General features: G+C 54.3%; 1 protein-coding gene across 1 annotated transcript; it reads left to right on the plus strand.

Annotated features, from left to right (window-relative positions):
• Nucleotides 1–1232: 1232 nt before the first annotated feature.
• Nucleotides 1233–17590, plus strand: LOC146356049 (uncharacterized). Its single transcript, XM_084830004.1, has 7 exons — nt 1233–1500; nt 1533–1644; nt 5328–5403; nt 8743–8811; nt 11002–11131; nt 11588–11698; nt 13951–17590. The coding sequence occupies exons 1-7, from the start codon at nt 1233–1235 to the stop codon at nt 16743–16745; spliced, it is 3561 nt and encodes a 1186-aa protein (XP_084686130.1). The 3' UTR covers nt 16746–17590.
• Nucleotides 17591–21026: the final 3436 nt, after the last annotated feature.

Here is a 21026-nt window from a genome sequence, read left to right on the forward strand (position 1 = left end):
GGCCGAGAGGAGCACGCCCGCGGGGAGCAGCGGGGAGCAGCGGGGCCGAGAGGAGCACGCCCGCGGGGAGCAGCGGGGCCGAGAGGAGCACGCCCGCGGGGAGCAGCGGGGCCGAGAGGAGCACGCCCGCGGGGAGCAGCGGGGCCGAGAGGAGCACGCCCGCGGGGAGCAGCGGGGAGCAGCGGGGCCGAGAGGAGCACGCCCGCGGGGAGCAGCGGGGAGCAGCGGGGCTGAGAGGAGCACGCCCGCGGGGAGCAGCGGGGCCGAGAGGAGCACGCCCGCGGGGAGCAGCGGGGAGCAGCGGGGCCGAGAGGAGCACGCCCGCGGGGAGCAGCGGGGAGCAGCGGGGCCGAGAGGAGCACGCCCGCGGGGAGCAGCGGGGAGCAGCGGGGCCGAGAGGAGCACGCCCGCGGGGAGCAGCGGGGCCGAGAGGAGCACGCCCGCGGGGAGCAGCGGGGCCGAGAGGAGCACGCCCGCGGGGAGCAGCGGGGCCGAGAGGAGCACGCCCGCGGGGAGCAGCGGGGCCGAGAGGAGCACGCCCGCGGGGAGCAGCGGGGCCGAGAGGAGCACGCCCGCGGGGAGCAGCGGGGAGCAGCGGGGCCGAGAGGAGCACGCCCGCGGGGAGCAGCGGGGCCGAGAGGAGCACGCCCGCGGGGAGCAGCGGGGCCGAGAGGAGCACGCCCGCGGGGAGCAGCGGGGAGCAGCGGGGCCGAGAGGAGCACGCCCGCGGGGAGCAGCGGGGCCGAGAGGAGCACGCCCGCGGGGAGCAGCGGGGAGCAGCGGGGCCGAGAGGAGCACGCCCGCGGGGAGCAGCGGGGCCGAGAGGAGCACGCCCGCGGGGAGCAGCGGGGCCGAGAGGAGCACGCCCGCGGGGAGCAGCGGGGAGCAGCGGGGCCGAGAGGAGCACGCCCGCGGGGAGCAGCGGGGAGCAGCGGGGCCGAGAGGAGCACGCCCGCGGGGAGCAGCGGGGAGCAGCGGGGCCGAGAGGAGCACGCCCGCGGGGAGCAGCGGGGAGCAGCGGGGCCGAGAGGAGCACGCCCGCGGGGAGCAGCGGGGAGCAGCGGGGCCGAGAGGAGCACGCCCGCGGGGAGCAGCGGGGAGCAGCGGGGCCGAGAGGAGCACGCCCGCGGGGAGCAGCGGGGCCGAGAGGAGCACGCCCGCGGGGAGCAGCGGGGAGCAGCGGGGCCGAGAGGAGCACGCCCGCGGGGAGCCGCGGGGCTGGCTGCTGGGCAATGGGGCTTCGACTCCAGGAGCCGCCGCGCAGGGAAGAGGAAGGCCGTGCCCGACCCTCGCTCCGGGTCCCACTTCCGGCCGCTCTCCGCGGGCCTCGCGGCCGCCGCGTCGCTCCTCCGGGAACGCAGGCGTGCGGCCCTGCTCGGGATGCGGGGCCCCCGGCGTGGCTCCCCCGGCCTGGCTCGGACGCGCTGCCCGGAGCCCTGCGGCGCCGCCGGCCCCGCTCCTCCCCGCAGGTCCTGGCCCGCTGCGCGCGGCGCCCCTGCAGTTGGGAGCCGGCACCGTCTCTCCTGCTCCAGGAAGCCCGGGAGCCCGGCGAAGGAGGGGCTGCGGCGGGGGCGGGGCCGGGGCCGGGCGCTCCTCCCAGTCGCGAGAGCCGGAGCGCGCGGCGCGGAGGCCGGTGCGCGACGGGTGAGCCGGGGGTCTGCGGGGGGGCGCGACGCGGTGCCTGGTTAGGCCGAACGGAGCCCTGCAGCTCCGCTCCCGCGGGGAGCGCGGGGGCCGCAGGCTTTCCCCCGTCCACCCGCGCGCTAGGTTGCGCCCAGAGGGGGCGGGGCAGCCGCGGGTGACCATGGCAGCGCCCCTACAAGCTGCGTGTCAGCGCCCCAGTATGCTCCACGTCTGAAAAGGGGGGCGGCGTGTGAGGGCGGAAAGCCCCACCAGAGAGCCCCCGGGACAGGAGCGCAGCCTCGGAGCTGGGTGCGGACCCGCTTTGCTCCCTGCCGCGGACCGGAGTTGTGAAATGCACAAAGGCCGAGACAGTCGGCGTCAGCATCTAGAATAGAAGGGTTGGGAGGGACCTACGAGGCCATCGCGCCCAACCCCCTGCTCAGTCTGTTTCGATTATTTATCTCCCCCGCTTCAGAGTCGGGTAGATTCATGCAGAAAGCGAAACCTTTTTATTTCAAGCCTCCGGCCTGTTGTAGATTAGCGGTGCTTCCAGGTGAGGCTTTTCTTGTGCCATCGGGAAATATTTATTGAGCTTTCCCCCAGATCGAACCTGTTGCTGGTGACCGGCACGTGCAGATCAAAACTCTGCAACTGAAATTTCAGGGCCTCCCCTGTTTGCAGTGAACCGCCCTGAGAGCTTGGGCTATTGGAGGTATAGAAATGAAATAAATAAATACTACACGAAGGGCCACGTGTGGTCTCACTGTGCGCGGTTGTTCTCAACCCTTGCGCTCTCCTTGCAAGGAAGGCGCGCACGGGGGGCTGCTGCACGGCCTTGCAGGGAGAGATGCAGGTGGGGGGGTGGCAGGACGGGAACCAAGACGAGAGCGCCCTGTCGGCTCCCATCCTGCCACCACCGCTGCTGAGCAACCGCTGCTGAGCGACCGCGCCTCTCTCTGCCGGCACCGGGTTGTATATTTTTGAAATGCACCTCGGTGTGACGTTGTGCCTCGCCATGACTGTTTGAGCTGGGGAGTCCCTTGTGGCTTGGCTCTAAAGGGAACGTGCGCCACACACAACGGGGGACTGGGGAGGCTGTGTGGGTGAGGGTGATTCTCCCGTCTCTGCAGCCAAAAGGGCAGAGGGAACTTCCCCGGCGTCTTCTAGGGCCTCAGGGAGGGCATCGTTGCACTGCTGTCCTCCCATCATTTTCTTTTGTGCCCTCTGGGATCTGTGAATGGCTCTTGTAAAATGCACAAAGGCCAAGACAATCGGCGTCAGCATCTGTTTTGATTATTTATCTCCCCCGCTTCAGAGTCGGGTAGATTCATGCAGAAAGCGAAACCTTTTTATTTCAAGCCTCCAGCCTGTTGTAGATTAGCGGTGCTTCCAGGTGAGGCTTTTCTTGTGCCATTGGGAAATATTTATTGAGCTTTCCCCCAGATTGCCCCAGATCGAACCTGGTGACCGGCACGTGCAGATCAAAACTCTGCAACTGAAATTTCAGGGCCTCCCCTGTTTGCCGTGCCTGTGTGTGGAGTGGCTGGGTGGATTTGGGTCTCTCTGTAGGGCAGTGCTCACCTGGAGTGCTAGAAAAGATGTTCTTTGCTGTCGCTGGGAAGTGAGCAAAAGGTGGGCAACTTAGCGCAGAGGGCAGGTGACTCTGCAATAAAACCAACTGTGCTGGTGCTGTTTGCTTTCTGCTTTGCGTTTGCAGAGGAGGGTGGATAGTGGCCTGACTCGGGTGGGGGGTGGGGGGAGAGAAACTGGTGGGCAGAGCATATCTACTGGGCCCCCATTTCCTACCACCAGTTAGGTTTGGGCCCTTGTCGGCCACAGTGTAACCGTGGCAGCTGTGAAGTGGAAGCACATAGCAGCTTCCGCATTCTGTGACCTTGCACATTTGGTGGGAAGAAGAGCGGGAGAAGCTGAGATCATCTTCAGAAGACAGGGAGGGAAGTGGAGGTGGCAGAGTTAAAAAAATATATATATATGGGTGGTTTTTTCACGAACCCATCCCTAGGCTTGGTTATTACAGACTTGAGTTGCAGAAGAGTCCGGGATCAGGGAGCCGAGTGTAAGACTTCAGCATAAAGGTAGGTTTGGGGGAGAGATGTAATTTCCTGTGTCCTTGATCCCAGCATTTCCTCATTGTTACTGAGTAATGTTGCACAAATGGCTAGTGTCGCCCCCTGGAGGCTAGTTCAGTTTGCCCCAAAGAGGAGAGTCACACTGCAGGCTCGATCCAACTCCGTTTTATTGTTTTGCAAAACAGGTCAGCAAAGGAGCTGTTGCTCAAAGCAAGGCTGGCCCCAGGCAACGCCCGAGGCAACGCAGATATAGATTCTGTAGACAAAGAACGTATTTTTAATTGGTTAACATATCTCATACCGGACTGCCTATATCAGGCAACACATAGTTGCTTAAAGCATCTGTCGCCCACCCCTCGTAGCAACAGGGTCTGTTGTCGTGCTAAAACAAGCAGATGTAACGGCGCCTTAGTTGGCTCAGTTAATGCAGCTAATAATACTTCACACAGCTGTTAGTATAGCATCAGCATTGGTTCCAATTTTTTGTACCGCCCAGAGAGCTTCGGCTAATGGGCGGTATAGAGATGAAATGAATAAATAAATACTGCACGAAGACCCACATATGGTCTCATGGTGCTTGGCTGCTCTCAGCCCTCACGCTCTCCTTGCAAGGAAGGAGGGGCTGCTGCGCGGCCTCGCAGGGAGAGACGCGGCTGTGCGGGTGGGGGGGGTGGCTGGATGGGAACCAAGACGAGAGCGCCCTCCCAGCTCCCATCCTGCCACCACCGCCGCTGAGCAACCGCTGCTGAGCGACTGCGCCTCTCTCTGCCGGCACTGGGTTGTATTTTTGAAATGCACCTTGGTGTGACGTTGTGCCTCGCCATGACTGTTTGAGCTGGGGAGTCCCTTGTGGCTTGGCTCTAAAGGGAACGTGCTCCACACACAACGGGGGAGTGGGGTGGCTGTGCGGGTGAGGGCGATTCTCCCATCTCTGCAGCCAAAAGGGCAGAGGGAACTTCCCCGGCGTCTTCTAGGGCCCCAGGGAGGGGATCGTTGCACTGCTGTCCTCCCGTCATTTTCTTTTGTGCCCACTGGGATCTGCGAGTGGCTCTTCAGTTTTCTGCACATCTCCAGGCCAAAGGATCAGGTGATGGGAGGGGGGGCCCTCGGCTGGAGACCCTCCCCAAGTCAGAACGGACAGTCATGGCCTAGATCATTGGTGCACAAACCATTTGGCCCTGAGGGCACAACAGGCGGTGCCGGGGGCTGCACACACCAACACCCAAGCCTGGGGTTTCTCTTGCCGGCGCTAGCAAGGGGATCCTTCCTGATCCCCGATCTCTCCTCAGAAATCGGAGAAAAGGGAAGGGCTTCTCTGGGTAGCGCTGGCACGGCAAACCCCAGGCAGTGCCGCCACAGCAGTGTACACGGGGGGGGGGGGGTCTTGTGGGCTGCCAGAAATGGCTGGCTGTGTTGCACCCCTGGGCTAGATGGACTACTGGTCTGTCCTGGGATGGTTTCCTCTATTTCCCCTGAAGCATCAGAGTGGGGGAAGCAGTGGGGTCTTGCCCGTCCCCAGCCAACCGTTGACTCGGGCCCGGTTCTAAAGACTTGATATGATGTGAAGGTGGGTGTTTTTCTGAAACGCTCTCCCCTTGGTTTCGCCCACCGCAGAATGGTGCTTCAATTCGGATCACCCTCCCCTCCTTCCGGAAGAAGGGGGGAAAGGACTAAAGTGCAGTCGGCTCAGGTAGGAGATTCTCTCTGGAAGGTCCCTGTGGGTTTGGTCAGGAGGGGAGAGAGCAGGACGGTTCCCTAGCTTTCTCCTTATAAAACAACAAAAAGCCTCAACTGGTGCTCCTACAATAATTGCACCAAAAGAAAGATAACAATGCTCTTTGGAGATCCTTGTAAATGGAAAAAAGCAATGAACGTCTATTATAAAAGCTAATAGACTTGTGAAGGGATTTCACCCGACACTCTCATCAGCACAAGATCTCTACAAGGACGGATGATATTCTGCTTTTGTCGGGTTCCCCGCTCAATAAGGAATGAGGCTGGAGGGTGAGGCTGAGTTAAACACTCCTTTCTTCGTGCACGAAGGCTGATCGCCAACAGGTGGGAACAACAACCTTCTTCTAACAAACACACATTCTTATACCTTAGATAGGAGACAGCCCAAAGGCCAGTCGTCCAATCGTTCTGTAGCCCAATGGCCAATCACAGCACAGCATACTATTAGCCTATGTCATTACTCAAGATTATTCCTCCTCATATGATGACTCCGAAATGAGTACAGACTTTGCAACGCTTACAGAAACGGTTGATTAGCAAGCAGCAACTTCTAACTGCAGGAACAGCAACTTCTAACAGTAAGGGAAAAACAGGAAACATCTGGCACATTGCTCAGACTTTCTGAGCAACCCTACTAAGCTCCTTTCTCCGTAGGCTCTTGGGACCTGGAGACTTTGACCCTTGATTTAGGCCAAAGTGAACCAGGCCAAAATGCCTTTCCTCGGATGATCAAATCCTGTTAATGTCTTGGGATAATCAAAAAACCTCTCACTTTCAAGAGCCCTGACACCGAGCACACAACCGCCCCTGACTGGCCTAATGACATTCTCCCACCATGCGCCCTCTACGCGACAATCACCGCCGGAGACAACCTTCAAACCACACGTAGCTGGAGCATGGATCGCTTGTTGTGACAGGATCGTATTTCATTGGCTAAAATACAGACAACTGCGACACGTCATTTTGAAACCAGTGATGCCCCAGGCCGCTGCGTGAACAGAATGCTGGACCAGATGGGCCTTGGTATGATCCAGCAGGGCTCTTCTGTTATTTATTTATTTATTTATTATTGCATTTATATCCCGCCTTTTTTCCTCTTGCAAGGCACTCAAGGCGGCTTACATGATACTCCTCCTCTCCATTTTATCCTCACAACAACAACCCTGTGAGGTAGGTTGGGCTGAGAGTCTGTGACTGGCCCAAAGTCACCCAGTGAGCTTCCATGGCCGAGTGGGGACTAGAACCCGGATCTCCCAGCTCCCAGTCCAACGCTCTAGCCACTACACCACACTGTTCTCAGCTCTGGAATATGATGTCAGCTGAGAAACTCCCCAGTCACGTAGAAATGCTACGTGACCAAGTCCGATCGTGGCCAAGTCCAATCGACCACTTGTGTGCTTGACCCTTGCCCTTCATGGCTTATTAAATCAAACAAGGAAGGGATGTCCGGCTGGGTCCAGGAGGTTGTAAATTCCTCCTTGAGAGAGGGAGTGGTGCCTGCCGCTTTAAAAGAGGCAGTAATTAGACCACTCCTGAAAAAGCCTAACCTGGACCCAGAGGATGTTAACAATTATAGGCCAGTGGCCCACATCCCCTTCCTGGGCAAGGTGCTTGAGCGGGTGGTTGTAGGACAGCTCCAGGCACTCTTGAATGAAACGGATTATCTAGATCCATTTCAATCGGGCTTCAGGCCTGGTTTTGGAACGGAAACTGCCTTGGTCGCCCTGTGGGATGACCTCTGCCGGGAGAGGGACAGGGGGAGTGCGACCCTGTTGATTCTCCTGGACCTCTCGGCGGCTTTCGATACCATCGACCATGGTATCCTTCTGGATAGGTTGTCTGGGTTGGGAGTAGGAGGCACTGCACTACAGTGGTTCCGCTCCTACTTGGATGGCCGATTCCAGAAGGTGGTGCTGGGGGATTACTGCTCTGTGCCATGGCATTTGTGCCATGGGGTTCCACAGGGCTCTATTTTATCCCCCATGCTGTTTAACATCTACATGAAACCGCTGGGGGAGGTTATCCGGAGGTGTGGGCTGAGGTGCCATCAATATGCAGATGACACCCAGCTCTACCTCTCTTTCTCATTAAAACCAGGTGAGGCAGTGGCTGTTCTGAATCAGTGCCTGGGCACAGTAATGGACTGGATGAGGGCCAATAAACTGAAACTCAATCCAGACAAGACGGAGGTACTGCTAGTGGGTGGTTCGTCTGCCCGGCTAGGTGATATTCAACCTGTTCTGGAGAGAGTTGCACTCCCCCTAAAGGATCAGGTTCGTAGTTTGGGGGTGCTCTTGGATCCCGAACTGTCACTTGAGGCACAGGTGAACTCAGTGGCACGGAGCACTTTTTATCAGCTTAGGCTGGTATACCAACTACTCCCTTATCTGGACAGAGATAGCCTAGCTACAGTTATCCATGCTCTGATAACTTCTTGTCTGGATTACTGCAATGCGTTATACGTGGGGCTGCCTTTGAAAACGGTCCGGAAACTTCAGCTGGTCCAAAATAGGGCAGCAAGATTGTTAACAGGGACTGGCCTGCGAGCTCATATTACGCCAGTACTTTTCCAGCTGCACTGGCTGCCAGTCCATTTCCGGGCCCGATTCAAAGTGCTGGTGTTAACATTCAAAGCCCTTAACGGCTTGGGGCCAGGTTACCTGAAGGATCGCCTCCTCCCATATGTGCCTGCCCGGACCTTAAGATCATCATCAGCGGCCCTTCTCCGTGAGCCCCTGCCAAAGGAAGTGAAGTAAAATAATTGTTTTATTGTGTGTTGCTTGGATTTAATTTTTGTGAACCGCCCAGAGAGCTTCGGCTATTGGGCGGTATAGAAATGAAATGAATAAATAAATAAATAAAATGCTTCAAGGGGAGCAGGAATGGACTCCTCCCATGGCGCATGGTGCTGCTTCATTGATTACGTCCGAAAGGAGGATAGTGGAAGGGAACCACTGGCCGTGTGTGGAACAGTATAAATTGAGGTCAAAAATGAAATGTGCCATCTCTAATGAATTCTCTCTCCTCCACTCATTGTTCGCTTTTGTTGTAAAGGTTTTAATGTAAAAAATTAATGATACAGATACTTTGACATTAGGCTGAGGGTGGGTGACTGGCCCAAGGCAACCCAGGGAGCCTCGTGGGCTGAGCAAGAATTTAAACTGGGGTCTCCCGCCTCCAAGCCAGGCTCTCCAGCGTAATCTTTTTCCAGAGTTTTGGCCCCTGAGACAAAATTCCCCCCCCTCCTTTCCTCATGTACTTTTTATTGAGAAGATTCTTCTCCTGTTTCATACAGAGAAAGAGAAGTGGAAAAAGACATGCCAAGAAGAAGAAGCCGAGTGAACAAGGCCAGGAAAAGCGTCAGGTAAAGTGATGTGGAATAATTTGGCTGACAGCACAAAGCTATGCATGTCTGCTCAGAAGCAAATCCCACTGCGTTCAGTGGAACCTCCTGTCGGGTAATTGGGTACAGAATTACAGCCTAAAAGTCCCAGGTGCACCATATAAAATGCTCACGTGCAAAAGCCAGATACATATAGAGAAAAGAAAGCATTCTTTCAGCAGTAAAATCAGGGCCGGCCCTATAACGAAGTGAGAGGAAGCTACCGCGTGAACCTGCATAGACTGGGAAGAGCGGCGATTTGTTTTGCTCCCCCCAGCGTCCCCGCCCAGCCAGTCACACTCCTCTGCCTCCCACCCTCCCGCCGTGCCACTGCCGCCTCTTCCTCCTGCACCCACCTGCCACGCTGCTCTGCTCGCGTCTTCCTCCCCAGCCACAGGGGTGAGCAGGGAAGGGAGGAGTAGGAGCCCTGGCTGCCGGCTGCTCGCTCGCGCCTCCTTCCCCAGCTGCGGGGGCAGCACAGGGCCTCCTCCTTGTCCTTTGGAGTAGGGCAGCTGGCAGAGGGGCAGAACAGCTGCCTCGGGCCGGGGCCGGGTAAAATCGAAGGAGATGGCTTCTGTTCTCTCCTTTGCCTGGCAAAGGGACCTGCCTGCTTTGCTTAATGCTGGACACGGATCCTGGTCGATGCTGGACTTCTTTATTTTCAACGGTGCGGAATCGGACACGATTTGCGTCTTCGTCCCAGCAGCCCTAGTTGCAAGCGGAGGGCTGCAACTCGAGCCTAACCTGGTTCATACTGCAAGCGTCTGCCTGTTTAGTCAGAAGTAGGTTCTGAGTTCAATGGGACCTACTCCGTAGTATGTGACTTTGGGCTGGCAGCCTGTGTCTGGAATATTCTACGTTCCACCTTCAGGCTGTGACTAAATGCACAGTTTGTGGCTTCAATATCAAGCCAGCTTCCTGCCCCCCCGGGCCCCATCGTTTGATTAACATGTAGCGTGACGAAGCATTCTGCAGAACTCAAAAGCTTGCTCATGACATTCTGCCATTTTGGTGGGTCCTGACTGTGGTCCCGAGTCAACCAATTACCTAGGGAGGCAGTGGGCTCTCCCGCACTGGAGGCATTGAAGAGGAGCCTGGACAGCCATCCGCTGGGGATGCTCTGAATTGGATTCCTGCATTGAGCAGGGAATTGGACTCGATGGTCTTGTAGGCCCCTTCCAACCCTACTATTCTATAATTCTATGAGTCCTGTAAGGCTAGCTTAATATGCCAGTTGGGCATTTCCCAGCTGGGCAGTATACAAATCTAATAAGTATGTGGTTCGGTGCTAAATAAATATTAGATTTTTTTAATATCTGTGTTTCGAGAACCTGGATGATGTCAGGAGCACCCTAGCTGCCTCTTATGCTCCCCTCCAATAGCCAACTCAAGACGCAGACAAAAAGGATTCTTTTCAAGGCTTTATTCCTTTTACAACTTAATGACCGTTTCAGATGCTAATCACCAGCGACTAAGCAAGGAACAGCACTGGGGAAAGATAGCAGAGTGGCCTATGCTCCAGGTTAGGAAGTTGGTCCCCGTTTGAAGGAGAATCACGGGAAGACCCTGAACGTAGGGCTAGGGAGAGATCCTCCCTCTTTCCCCTGGGTCCTTGGGACGCGACCGTTGCTTGCGCGCCAAACGAGCGCTACGCCTGCTTTCCGTGCCCTCCATTGCTCGACGCTCTCTGCGTCGAGTGTCCAGCAAGCCCCCCTCCAGCGCTCTCTCACTGCCAGGGTCACTATCTATCCCAGGTATGCTGGCAGGAGGAATCTCTGCCAGCTGCTGTGCCTGTGAGGGATGAGCGCGCTCCTCTCCCACGGATTGCTGTTCCTCCTCAGGATCAGAACTGCTCTATGGCTCTATGGGCTCAGTTTCCACCCTGACAGATGAGTGTTGCCTGGGCACAATTATCGGGGAGCAACAGTGGGAAAGGTCTGTGGCGCCCGTGTCCTCCTTCTGGGCTTCCCGGAGGCCTCTGGCCGGCCGCTGTGGGAATCAGGAAAATGGAACAGACGGGCCCTTACCTGGCCCAGCAGGGCTCTTCTTGTGTTCTTGCAAGTCCATCTTTCGCAGCTCACTCCCTCCCCCCCCCCGTTAGGCTGTGTGAACGAACTGTGGAGAGGGTTTCTGGGTAGCGGAGACTGAGAGAGGGCTCTTGTGTCCTTCCAGGGGCCGGTGGCCTTCGAGGAGGTGGCTGTGCGTTTCTCCGAGGAGGAGTGGGCCCTGCTGGATGCAGACCAAAGAGCCCTGTACAAGGAGGTCACGCTGGAGAATTATGGGATTGTGGCCTCGTTGCTGGGTAAGGAGCTTCCTTCCTCACTGGGGCGATGAGCTGGGAGAGTGTGGGGGATGTCTGATGGGAATGACTTGGCACTGCAGCCTCCTGTTAGAAAGGCAGCAGATAAAAACAAAAGGCAGGAAATCTCAGGCGGGGAGCGAGGCAGCTGGGATGGGAGGGGGCAGCATATGTCCTCCTGCCAGGGCTGGCAGGAGGTCTTGTGCTGCCCCTGCCCTCCGGCCTGCTTCCGGGATCCCTCTGGTATGGGGCCAAGGGGGAGGAGGACCTGTAAAGTCAGGGCCATTCCCCCGCTCCGTCTGCTCTCGCCGCCCCAGGAACATTAGTTACAGATCTCCCTTCTCCTCCAAAACGGTCTGAGAGGGCTTTGGAGGAGTGTCTGCCAGGGATGGTTTGGGCCTTCAGACTGAATTCCTCCTGACGCTTCCTTGTTCTCTCCTCTTTCCCACGTGGGATCAGCAGTGCCCAAGCCTGACCTTGTCTCCCGGCTAGAGCGAGAGGAAGAGCCAAGTCTGCCCAGTCTGCAGGGCTCGGAGGGAACAGAGTTCACCGAGTCCGACAGCAGCTCAGGTAAAGAGCTCGAGGTGTAGCAAAGAATCCATCGGGCTTCTCTCACCTCCTGCTGAGAATCGGCAAAGCAACATTCCCAGTCATTTCATCCCGAAGGGCGCTTCCCCTGCTAACTCAACCACCTTATCTCCCGGAACCTTCCTTCTGCCCTTTTGGAAAGAGGATGGCGGATAAGATGGTGTTTTGGGCTGATCCAGTAGGGCTCCTCTTAGGTTCCTACCCTGCTAAGCCTTCCCTCCCCCCGGCTCAGCCATCCTGCCCCCTGGATCTTTGGTTCCTTCTGATCATCTCTAGGATGATTGAAGAGGGGGTGGCGTCTCTAACAGGTCCAGGAACATTAAGTTCTTCCCTGACGACGATTCAGCCCTTTCGATCATCAGGCCCATTTCTCACATCACTATTTCCTTTCTTAGCAAAGAGCTTGTACTTTTCTGCCACTGCACAGAGCCACTCCAACCATTGAAAGCTCCGCTACATCAGGGAGCGGGGAGAGCTGAGGAAGGGGACCCAGTTGTCCGCTGTGTGGCTTTGCTAGATGTCGCTCGCATCTGTTCAGACTTAGATGCCACACGGCTAGCAGATCCGAACGATGTAACTTTGGCGCTCCTGCTTGTCCCTTTGGAATGGATCCGTTTCAGTCTGTACAGCCCGGGAATGTGGACAAGATCCTTGGTAATAAGGCCGTCCACACGTAGGCTTCATCCTTGCCCTTCCTGGCTGACGAATGCAGTTCGTGGGAGGCTGGTTGGGGGGCTACAGAGCGTGGGAAACGTGTCCTTGGAGGAAGGCAGAACGTCACCCAGCCTGAAGAGGGCTGTTGTGAAACCTTGAATGAGGAAAGCCTGTTTGGGTGGCACCGTGTTGGGTAGTTTCTGACCAGTCCCCCATTCCCCATTTTTGGGAGAGGCACTTGAGCGTCTGATGGCATCTCAGCTCCAGGGGGGTTTCTGCATGAAGGAGGTGGTCTAGACCGGCCTTCCTCAGTGGTGCTGCACTATACCTCCGACAGGCCTGGAGGGCAACCGGCTGGAGAAGGTGATCTAGACCCTTTTCAGGCCAGCTTCAGGCCCCGGTTTGGGAATGACAGAGATTTGTTTGCCTGATAGGTGATGTACGCCCGGAGAAGCAGTGTGGTGTAGTGGTTGGAGCGCTGGACTGGGACTCGGGAGATGCGGGTTCTAGTCCCCACTTGACCATGAAGCTCACTGGGGGACTTTGGGCCAGTCACTGACTCTCGGCCCAGCCTACCTCATAGGGCTGTTGTGCGGGTAAAATGGAGAGGAGGAGGACCGAGTCAGCCCCCCTGTGTTCCTTGGAGGAAAAAGGCGGGATGTAAAAGTATTAATCAATCAGTTAAACACACAGGGAGGATATGTCCCTGTTGTTTGTGCTGGACCTCTCAGCGCCATTCCGTACTGTCGACCGTGGAGTCCTTCTGGACCGCCTGCTGGGGAGGGGCTCGAGCGGCGCCGTCTTTCAGTGGCTCCCTTGCTTGCTGGCTTCGACACCCGTTTCAGACGATGTCGGGGGAGTCCTGTGTGACGCTCAGCCAGTGCTGCAGTGTCCGTCAAGGCTGGACTCTGTCCCCCGTGACGTTTAACATCCCGTTCACATCCCTGGGTCTCTAGTCCTGGGGTACGTTGCCACCAGTATGCAGAGGAGATCCTGCTCCCCCAGGTCCCAGTCCGTGGCAGACGCACATTGGGAAAGACGGCCCTTCAGCTCCCTGGGCCCTAAGCCATCTACAGCCAGTGTTAGGACGGGGTGACTCTGGCAACCGGATTGGCAGACAGAAGAAGGGAAGCATTCTTTCACGCCAGGCGCGGAATTGCCCGTCACGAGATGTGGCGACAACTTCTGACTCCTCTTCCAACGATTCTTTGGTACTCTGTGCTCCTGGTCCACAGGCGGAGCGTGAGGAAGCTAGGGATGGTGTGAGCAGAAGGAACACCAGGTGCTTTCTCACCTGCCCTTTCTCTCTGAGCAGCGGGGGGGGGGGTCAGAGGGGGAGGAAGAGTGTGACTGTAGGGAGGAGGAAGAGACCCCCTTAGGGCCTCTTGCCCAAGAGACCCCCAAAGCTGGAGCCGACATGTTTCACGGGGTGGAGGGGGAAAGAGATCGGCACAGCAACAGCTCCTTATCTTGTGTAGCTTCTAATCAAGCCGTCATTCCGTGTATTTTCCGAGGTTCCTCCTCTGCCAGATTCAGGAGCAAATCTTGTTTCCCCCTCACCCGTTTTTTCCTCCCAACAGGTCATTTCTGGAAAACACACTTCTGCCCAGAGTGCGGCCGATGTTTTGCCCTCAAATTGTCTCTTGCTGCGCACCAGAGAATCCACGCAAGAGAGGAGCCCCAGGAAAGCTCAGAGTGTGGGGAAAGTTGTGGTCAAAGTTCAGAACTTGGCAGCAGCAGCCAAACACGTGGGCGACAAAGACGCCATGATTGCTCAGAGTGCGGGAAATCGTTTGCTCATCGATCTGTCCTTTTGATCCACCGGAAGCTCCATGCAGGACATAAATCATACACATGCTTGGAGTGTGGGAAATGTTTTCCTCTAGTATCAGATTTTGTGAAACACCTAAGAGTCCACTCAACACTTAGACCCTACAGATGTTGGGAGTGTGGAAAACGTTTTGGTAAGGGATCACAACTTGTAATTCATCAGAGAATCCACACAGGAGAGAAACCCTTCAAATGCTTGGAGTGCAGGAAAAGTTTTCCTCAGAGATCAGAGCTGTGCGAACACCAGAGAGTCCACACAGGAGACAGACCCTACAAATGCTTGAAGTGCAAGGGATGTTTTTCTCAAAGGTCTCACCTTGTCAGCCATCAGCGAACTCATAAGGGGGAGAGTCCCTATAAATGTTCAGACTGTGGGAAAATGTTTGCTCAGCATTCCGTCTTCGTGATCCATTGCAGGGGCCACAGGGGAAAGGCCCCCTATAAATGTCTTGTGTCCGAGAAAGGTTTTGCTTCTGGATCACACCTTGCAATCCGTCGGAGAATCCATACAGGAGAGAAACCCTACAAATATGATGAATGTGGGAAAACCTTTGCCCGGAATTCACACCTTCGTGTACACCAGAGAGTCCACACAGAAGAGAGACCCTACAAATGCAGTGAGTGTGGAAAATGCTTTTCCCGACGACCACAACTGATGCAGCATCAACAAACCCATACTGGAGAAAGGCCTTATCAATGTTTGGAGTGTGACAAATCATTTGCTCAAAAATCTGGCCTCGTAATCCATCAGAGACTTCACACAGGAGAGAAACCATATAAATGCTGGGAGTGTGGGAGATGCTTTGCTCAAAATGCACAGCTTTGGAGCCATGGGAAAGTTCACATGGGAGTAAAAGCCTACAAATGCTTGGAGTGTGGAAAATGTTTCCGTCAGCGTTCAGGACTGATGTACCATCAGAGGACCCATGTGGGAGAAAAGCCCCACAAGTGCTTGGAGTGTGGGAAATGTTTCCCTGCAAAAACAAGGCTTGTGCGACATCAGAGAATCCATACAGGGGAGAAACCCTATGAATGCTCGGAATGCGGGAAATATTTTGGTGAACGTTCACAACTTGTGTTGCATCAGACGTTGCACAGTGGTGAGAGACCCTATAAATGTCTGGAGTGTGGGAAATCATTTGTAGGACAATCATATCTTGCAATCCATCAGAGAATCCACACAGGAGAGAAACCCTACCAATGCATGGATTGTGAGAAATGCTTTTCCCAGAAGCAGCACCTTCGGCGTCACCATAGAGTCCACACAGGAGAAAAGCCATACAAGTGTTTGGATTGTGGGAAATCTTTTGCCAGCAAATCAGACCTTACTATACACCAGAGAATACATACAGGAGTGAGGCCATATGAATGTACAGATTGTGGGAAATCGTTTACTGTCTCATCACACCTTATTACACATAAGAAAATCCACACAAGAGAAAAACCATATAAATGTTTGGACTGTGGAAGATCATTTGCTCATCTGTCAAGTTATAAGGGACACCAACGAATCCATACAGGAGAGAGACCTCATGAATGCTTGGAGTGTGGGAAACGTTTTTCCCGGAAAGACAGTCTTGTGTCGCACCAGAGAGTCCACACAGGGGAGAAGCCCCATACATGTTTGGAGTGTGGCAAATGTTTTTCTCACAGCTCAAGCCTTGTTACGCACCAGAGATTCCACAGAGGAGATAAACCCCATAAATGTTTGGAGTGTGGCAGATGTTTTCAGGAGAAATCCCACCTTCTTAGACACCAAACTATTCACACAGGAGAGAAACCACATAAATGTTTGGAGTGTGGGAAATGTTTTTCACAGATGGGAAACCTTCGAACACATCAGAGAGTTCACATAAAAGAGAAAGTATATCAATGTTGGGAGTGTGAGGAATGCTTTAGTCATGAGACAGCCCTTGTGACGCACCGGAGTGTCCATACAGGAGCGAGGACGTACAAATGCGTGGAGTGTGGGAAATGTTTTGCAGCGAAATCAAACCTTGATAAACATCAGAGGGTCCACACAGGAGAGAAACAATATAAATGCTTGGAGTGTGGGAAATTGTTTGCTCATCAATCAGATCTTGGGAGCCACAGAAGAATCCACAAAAAAGTGAGACCTCATGAATGTTTGGAGTGTGGGAAACATTTTTCCCGGAAAGATGGCCTTGTGTTGCACCAGAGAGTCCACACGGGGGAGAAACCCCATAAATGTTTGGAGTGTGGCAAATGTTTTTCGCAGAGTTCACAGCTTCAAACACACCAGAGAATCCACACAGGAGAGAAACCACATAAATGTTTGGAGTGTGGCAAATGTTTTTCTCAAAGCTCAAGCCTCATTGCCCACCAGAGAGTCCACACTGGAGAGAAACCCCACAAATGCTTGGAGTGTGGCAAATCTTTTGCTCGGAAGGAAACCCTTGTAATCCATCAGAGGGTCCACACAGGAGAACGACCCTTTAAGTGCTTGACATGTGCGAAATGTTTTTCTCAGAAATCACTGCTTACTGGACACCAGGAGAGAGCCCATAGAGGCGAGAAAGAATAGAAATGCATTAAGCAGAAATACCAGCTCTTTTGTCACACGGGACAAAAAAGACCCACCCATAATTGCTGGGAATGTGGGAAATGTCTCCCCAGCCTTAAGCTTCCATATAGAGCACATAGTCTTTTTCTTTTCTCTCTTTTCTGGTGAAAGAGAAAGGGGTGCTGGAGAATCGTATGGTGCGCTTAGCTTGGTTTGGTGCACTTAGCTCTGGGTTTGAATCCCTGAGTCTATCCCAATGTTAGTGCTGAACTAGGGTCCCCACCTCTTTTTTCTGACAGGCTGCTCATCTTTCAACAGCTACATGGCAGGCACAACATGGTCCCCTCCATGCTTGGAATAGCTGGACGTATTTCACTGGGCCAGTGCAGAGACTTTAGTTTCAGTTCAGTTTTGATAGGAATTCACCCGAGTTCGCAAATTCCTTCATATTCAGGACAGAAAGAACTTCAGACTTCAAGCGTGGGAGAATGTGGCACGGACTTTTCCATCCTGCCCTAATGAATGTCATGACAGCATAACGCTGCCATACGCGCCAATGCGCCTTTTCTTTCTGTCTCTCCTTTTCTCTCTCTGCTGGTGCAGGACAAAGGACCGCTGGACTCGTTGCGCTCTGGTCCCTGTGAACTGCGATTGTGCTACAAATGCTGTGGGTCTTGCAACGACTCAGGATGATTTGCTTTTAAGTAGATGGGCTGGAGAGAGTTCAGGGCGTTGCTGGAATGTAATATGAAAGAGCTCGGCAGCAATTGCTAGACTTTTGTTCAATTATTCTTATCCTTACTTTTTAAATTTTTTTTTGCTGTCCTTGTATTGCGCATTGTACCCAATAAAACTTTTGACCTGTTTTGGTGAAATACTGAATTTCCTTTTTTGGTGAATGTCTTGTTAGTTCAGCCTTGCCCACTGGGTGGGTGCTTACAGGTGGTGGGCTTAGAAAGAAATCCACAAATGGAGGTGGGCTGAAGGAGGAGCCCCCCCACCTCTGCCCCACTTGTGCCCATCCCAAGCGGGGAGAAAGGGATGAAGGTCTCCACTGACATGGGAGGAAAGCAGAAGCCAGATTCATTGTGAATGGGCTTTCTTCCCCCAAACAGAATGGCCTGTACCACGGTCATTGGGAACGATACGCTTTCATTGCCGTAAACGCATGTTTCCAAATATATATGAATGGAATAAGTCTGCAGAGACATCTTGAAATGAGCGAGGGAGTACGGCCACTGAAATGCAGAGGAATGGCTTTGTGATTCTGCCCACAGACCCAAAAGCCTCTTGCGAACAGCTTTTATGTGTCCGACCTCCAGATATGCAGTAGCCCTCCGGAGAGTGCCATCTGGGGGGACCCTCCTGGGTTGGTGGGCCGCCTGGCAGGCTTAACTGGTGGCGGGGAGCATGTCATGTCTAGCTGTCATGTCTAGGGGGATCAGGATGCGTCTTATTCAGCAAAAATGTTTGTTTCGTATCTATTGGACACCGCAACATTTCTTTACTAAGTGATTGTCTAATTCAGCTAATTGCTGGTAGTGTAGTGCAGCTAATGCTTCTTTTAAAGGTCTGTTTCGGCAATGTCCGGTAGTTCCTTCTTTTGTGGGGGGGAAGTTACCGCGCAGATCAATTTTGTATTGGAACTGTCTTTAGTATCTACATCTACACAGTCTTCTAAATTATTTACCTGCCTCTTGGACATTAACAACTGGTCAGTGGAAATGGAATCTCTGCACTCTTTGGACAGCTGAAAGGCCAGTATTAAACACTGGGACGATAAACACTCTCCTGCTATAATGCAGCGGACTGAGGACCTTACAACGCTTTCAGTATTTGAACTGATGGCATATAGACACCTTCAAATGGGTAGTTCTGTCGATATTTGGTCCACTTTTGATGAAGCCTGTGTATAATTGCTAGAACGTTGTATGCACTTCATATATATCCACATACGTGTATTAAAAAATATCCTGGGAATGGGCACAGACTGGAACCCTGAGCAGGATCACCTCAGTTCTCACTGGTATATAGTAATAGCAATCCCAATTCTCAGAGTCCCGTTTCTGCTGTAGCCAAAGCGGCACCGTCCATGCACAAAAGGGGGTATCACCAAGCCGAGGGGAACTTCAAGTCCTGCAAAAGTAGAAAACCCTTAGGAAAAAACCAACGACCACAGAGCAACACCCTCGGGTACAGTTCCTGGCCGGTCCCACTTGTTACCAATGCCCTGAACGGCTTGGGATCAGGATACTTCAAGATCGCCTCCTCCTGGATCAGCCTGCCTGCTGCACTGGGGAGGCTCTTCTCTGTGTCCCGATGGTGGTCGAGGGAGGACCTCCTCTATGGTGGCACCCAGATTGTGGGGCGCCCTGACAGGGCCAGGGGGTCCGTTTGGCTCCCTTTCTCTGGGCCTTCTGCCACCTACTACGGTATGTTTGTTCCTGCAGTTGGATGTCTTTTAAGCTGTTTGTATCCCCTGCACCTGTTCCTTGCTGTTTACTGTGGTAAAGCGAATGGCTCTTCATTGCCCTGCAAGGCCAAGCAACAGCCAGTGGCAGGTTTCTGAGGCCCCTCAGGCAGGACACCCTCCATGCCCCCCCCATGGATCCTCCTCCTCCCCCCTCCTCATGGCTCCCACGTGCTGGCTTGGCAGGCAGAGAGCAGGGAAGCCGTGGCAGCGTCTGCGCCTCCTGCTCCACCTTCTCATCAGGATGCAGGACAACAGGGCCTTCTCTGTGGCGGCGCCCTGATTGCGGAGCGCCCTGCTGGGGCCAGGAAATCTGACTGGCTCTCTTTGCCTGGCCTTCTTCCATCTTGTTAAGGTACTTTTATTCCTGCGGCTGGACCAACCCCTTCCTTTCAGCTGTTTGTATCTGCTGCACCTGTTCCTTGTTACTGTGTTAAGCCAAGAGAAACACGGTAGAAAAGAATAAATGCATCAAAAACATTCCAGAAACACTAAAACAGAGCAGTGCAATTCCACGCCAGGGAAAGCCTGAGTAAAGAGGCGTCTGAAGTTTGCCGCCGTTTCCACCCCTCAAGCCACAGGAGCGTTCCAGAAGGCGGGGGCCACCGCTGAGAAGGCTGCGTGTGTCTCTGTGCCCTGCCGGCTGCTAATAACACCCCGCGCATGTCGTGAAGTGAACTCTGGGTCCTGAAAGCTGGGGCTCTGACGAAACGGTCTCTTGGAGTGGAGTTTTGTGTTGGAAGGTGGCTTTTTATTTTACTTTGAAATGAAACGAAATGGAAAAGGCAGGCTACTTCCACCGGGCGCTCCTGCGCATGCCTGCTCGGGGAGCTCAGCCGCAGGGAGATCGATGCCTGTGGGTGAGTCGGGGTCTGCGAAGGGGGGAGGCTTTGCGAGGAGGGGGGAGGCTGGCTGCAGTCAGGGTCTGTGAATTGATTTGCTATGAACCGGACAGGAAGATACGGTCTCATCTGCGAAAAAGCCATCAAGGCGCTGCACGTCCATTTAAAGCAAGAAAACCTTAACATGATTTTTAAACACGTTAAAAAACAGAAAAAGTGGGCCGGATGAACTGAAGCAAAGGCCGATATTATTCATTTATTGACAATATTTATTGCCCGCTTCTCATTTCAAACAAATCCTGAAATGGTTTAGACAAGGACAACAACGAAACAAACACACACACCCCCAAATCCACACACACATTCACAGTAATGTCATGAGGCTGGTACAAAAGCCCAAATGAACAGATACATTTTCAATAAATGCCTAAAACATACCAGCGTTGAGGCGTGATGCATGTCAGACCAGAGACCATCCTACAGAGCGGGTGCCCCTGAAGAGATACCCAAGACAGCCAGCGTGGTGTAGTGGCTAGAGTGCTGGACTGAGAGTCGGGAGAGCCGGGTTCTAGTCCCCACTCGGCCATGGAAGCTCACTGGGTGACTTTGGGCCAGTTGCAGACTCTCAGCCCAACCCACCTCACAGGGTTGTTGTTGGGAGGATAAAATGGAAAGGAGGATGAGGAGGATTATGTACGCCGCCTTGAGTTCCTTGGAGGAAAAAAGGCAGGATATAAATGTAATGAATGAATGAATGAATGAATAAGATCCACCCGATTGGAGTCGGAGCCTGCTTGAGGGGGTGGGCGGTGGGGCTGGGAGAGGGCCGGTGGGCAGATCACGTCTCGGGGCCCATGCTGCGCTCTGGCGCCTGAGCAGGGAGACCGTCTCCGGAGACAGGGGGGCAGCGGAGGCGGGCGAGGCGCCTGTCTGATGAGGCTTTACAAGTAGCTGAGGAAAGGGAAGCGAAAAGCAAGGGAGAAAGGGGAA

The sequence above is a fragment of the Heloderma suspectum genome, chromosome 2, assembly GCF_057233095.1.
Source record: "Heloderma suspectum isolate Gila_16-S chromosome 2, 16-S_ref, whole genome shotgun sequence".
NCBI classification, from domain to species: Eukaryota; Metazoa; Chordata; class Lepidosauria; order Squamata; family Helodermatidae; genus Heloderma; species Heloderma suspectum.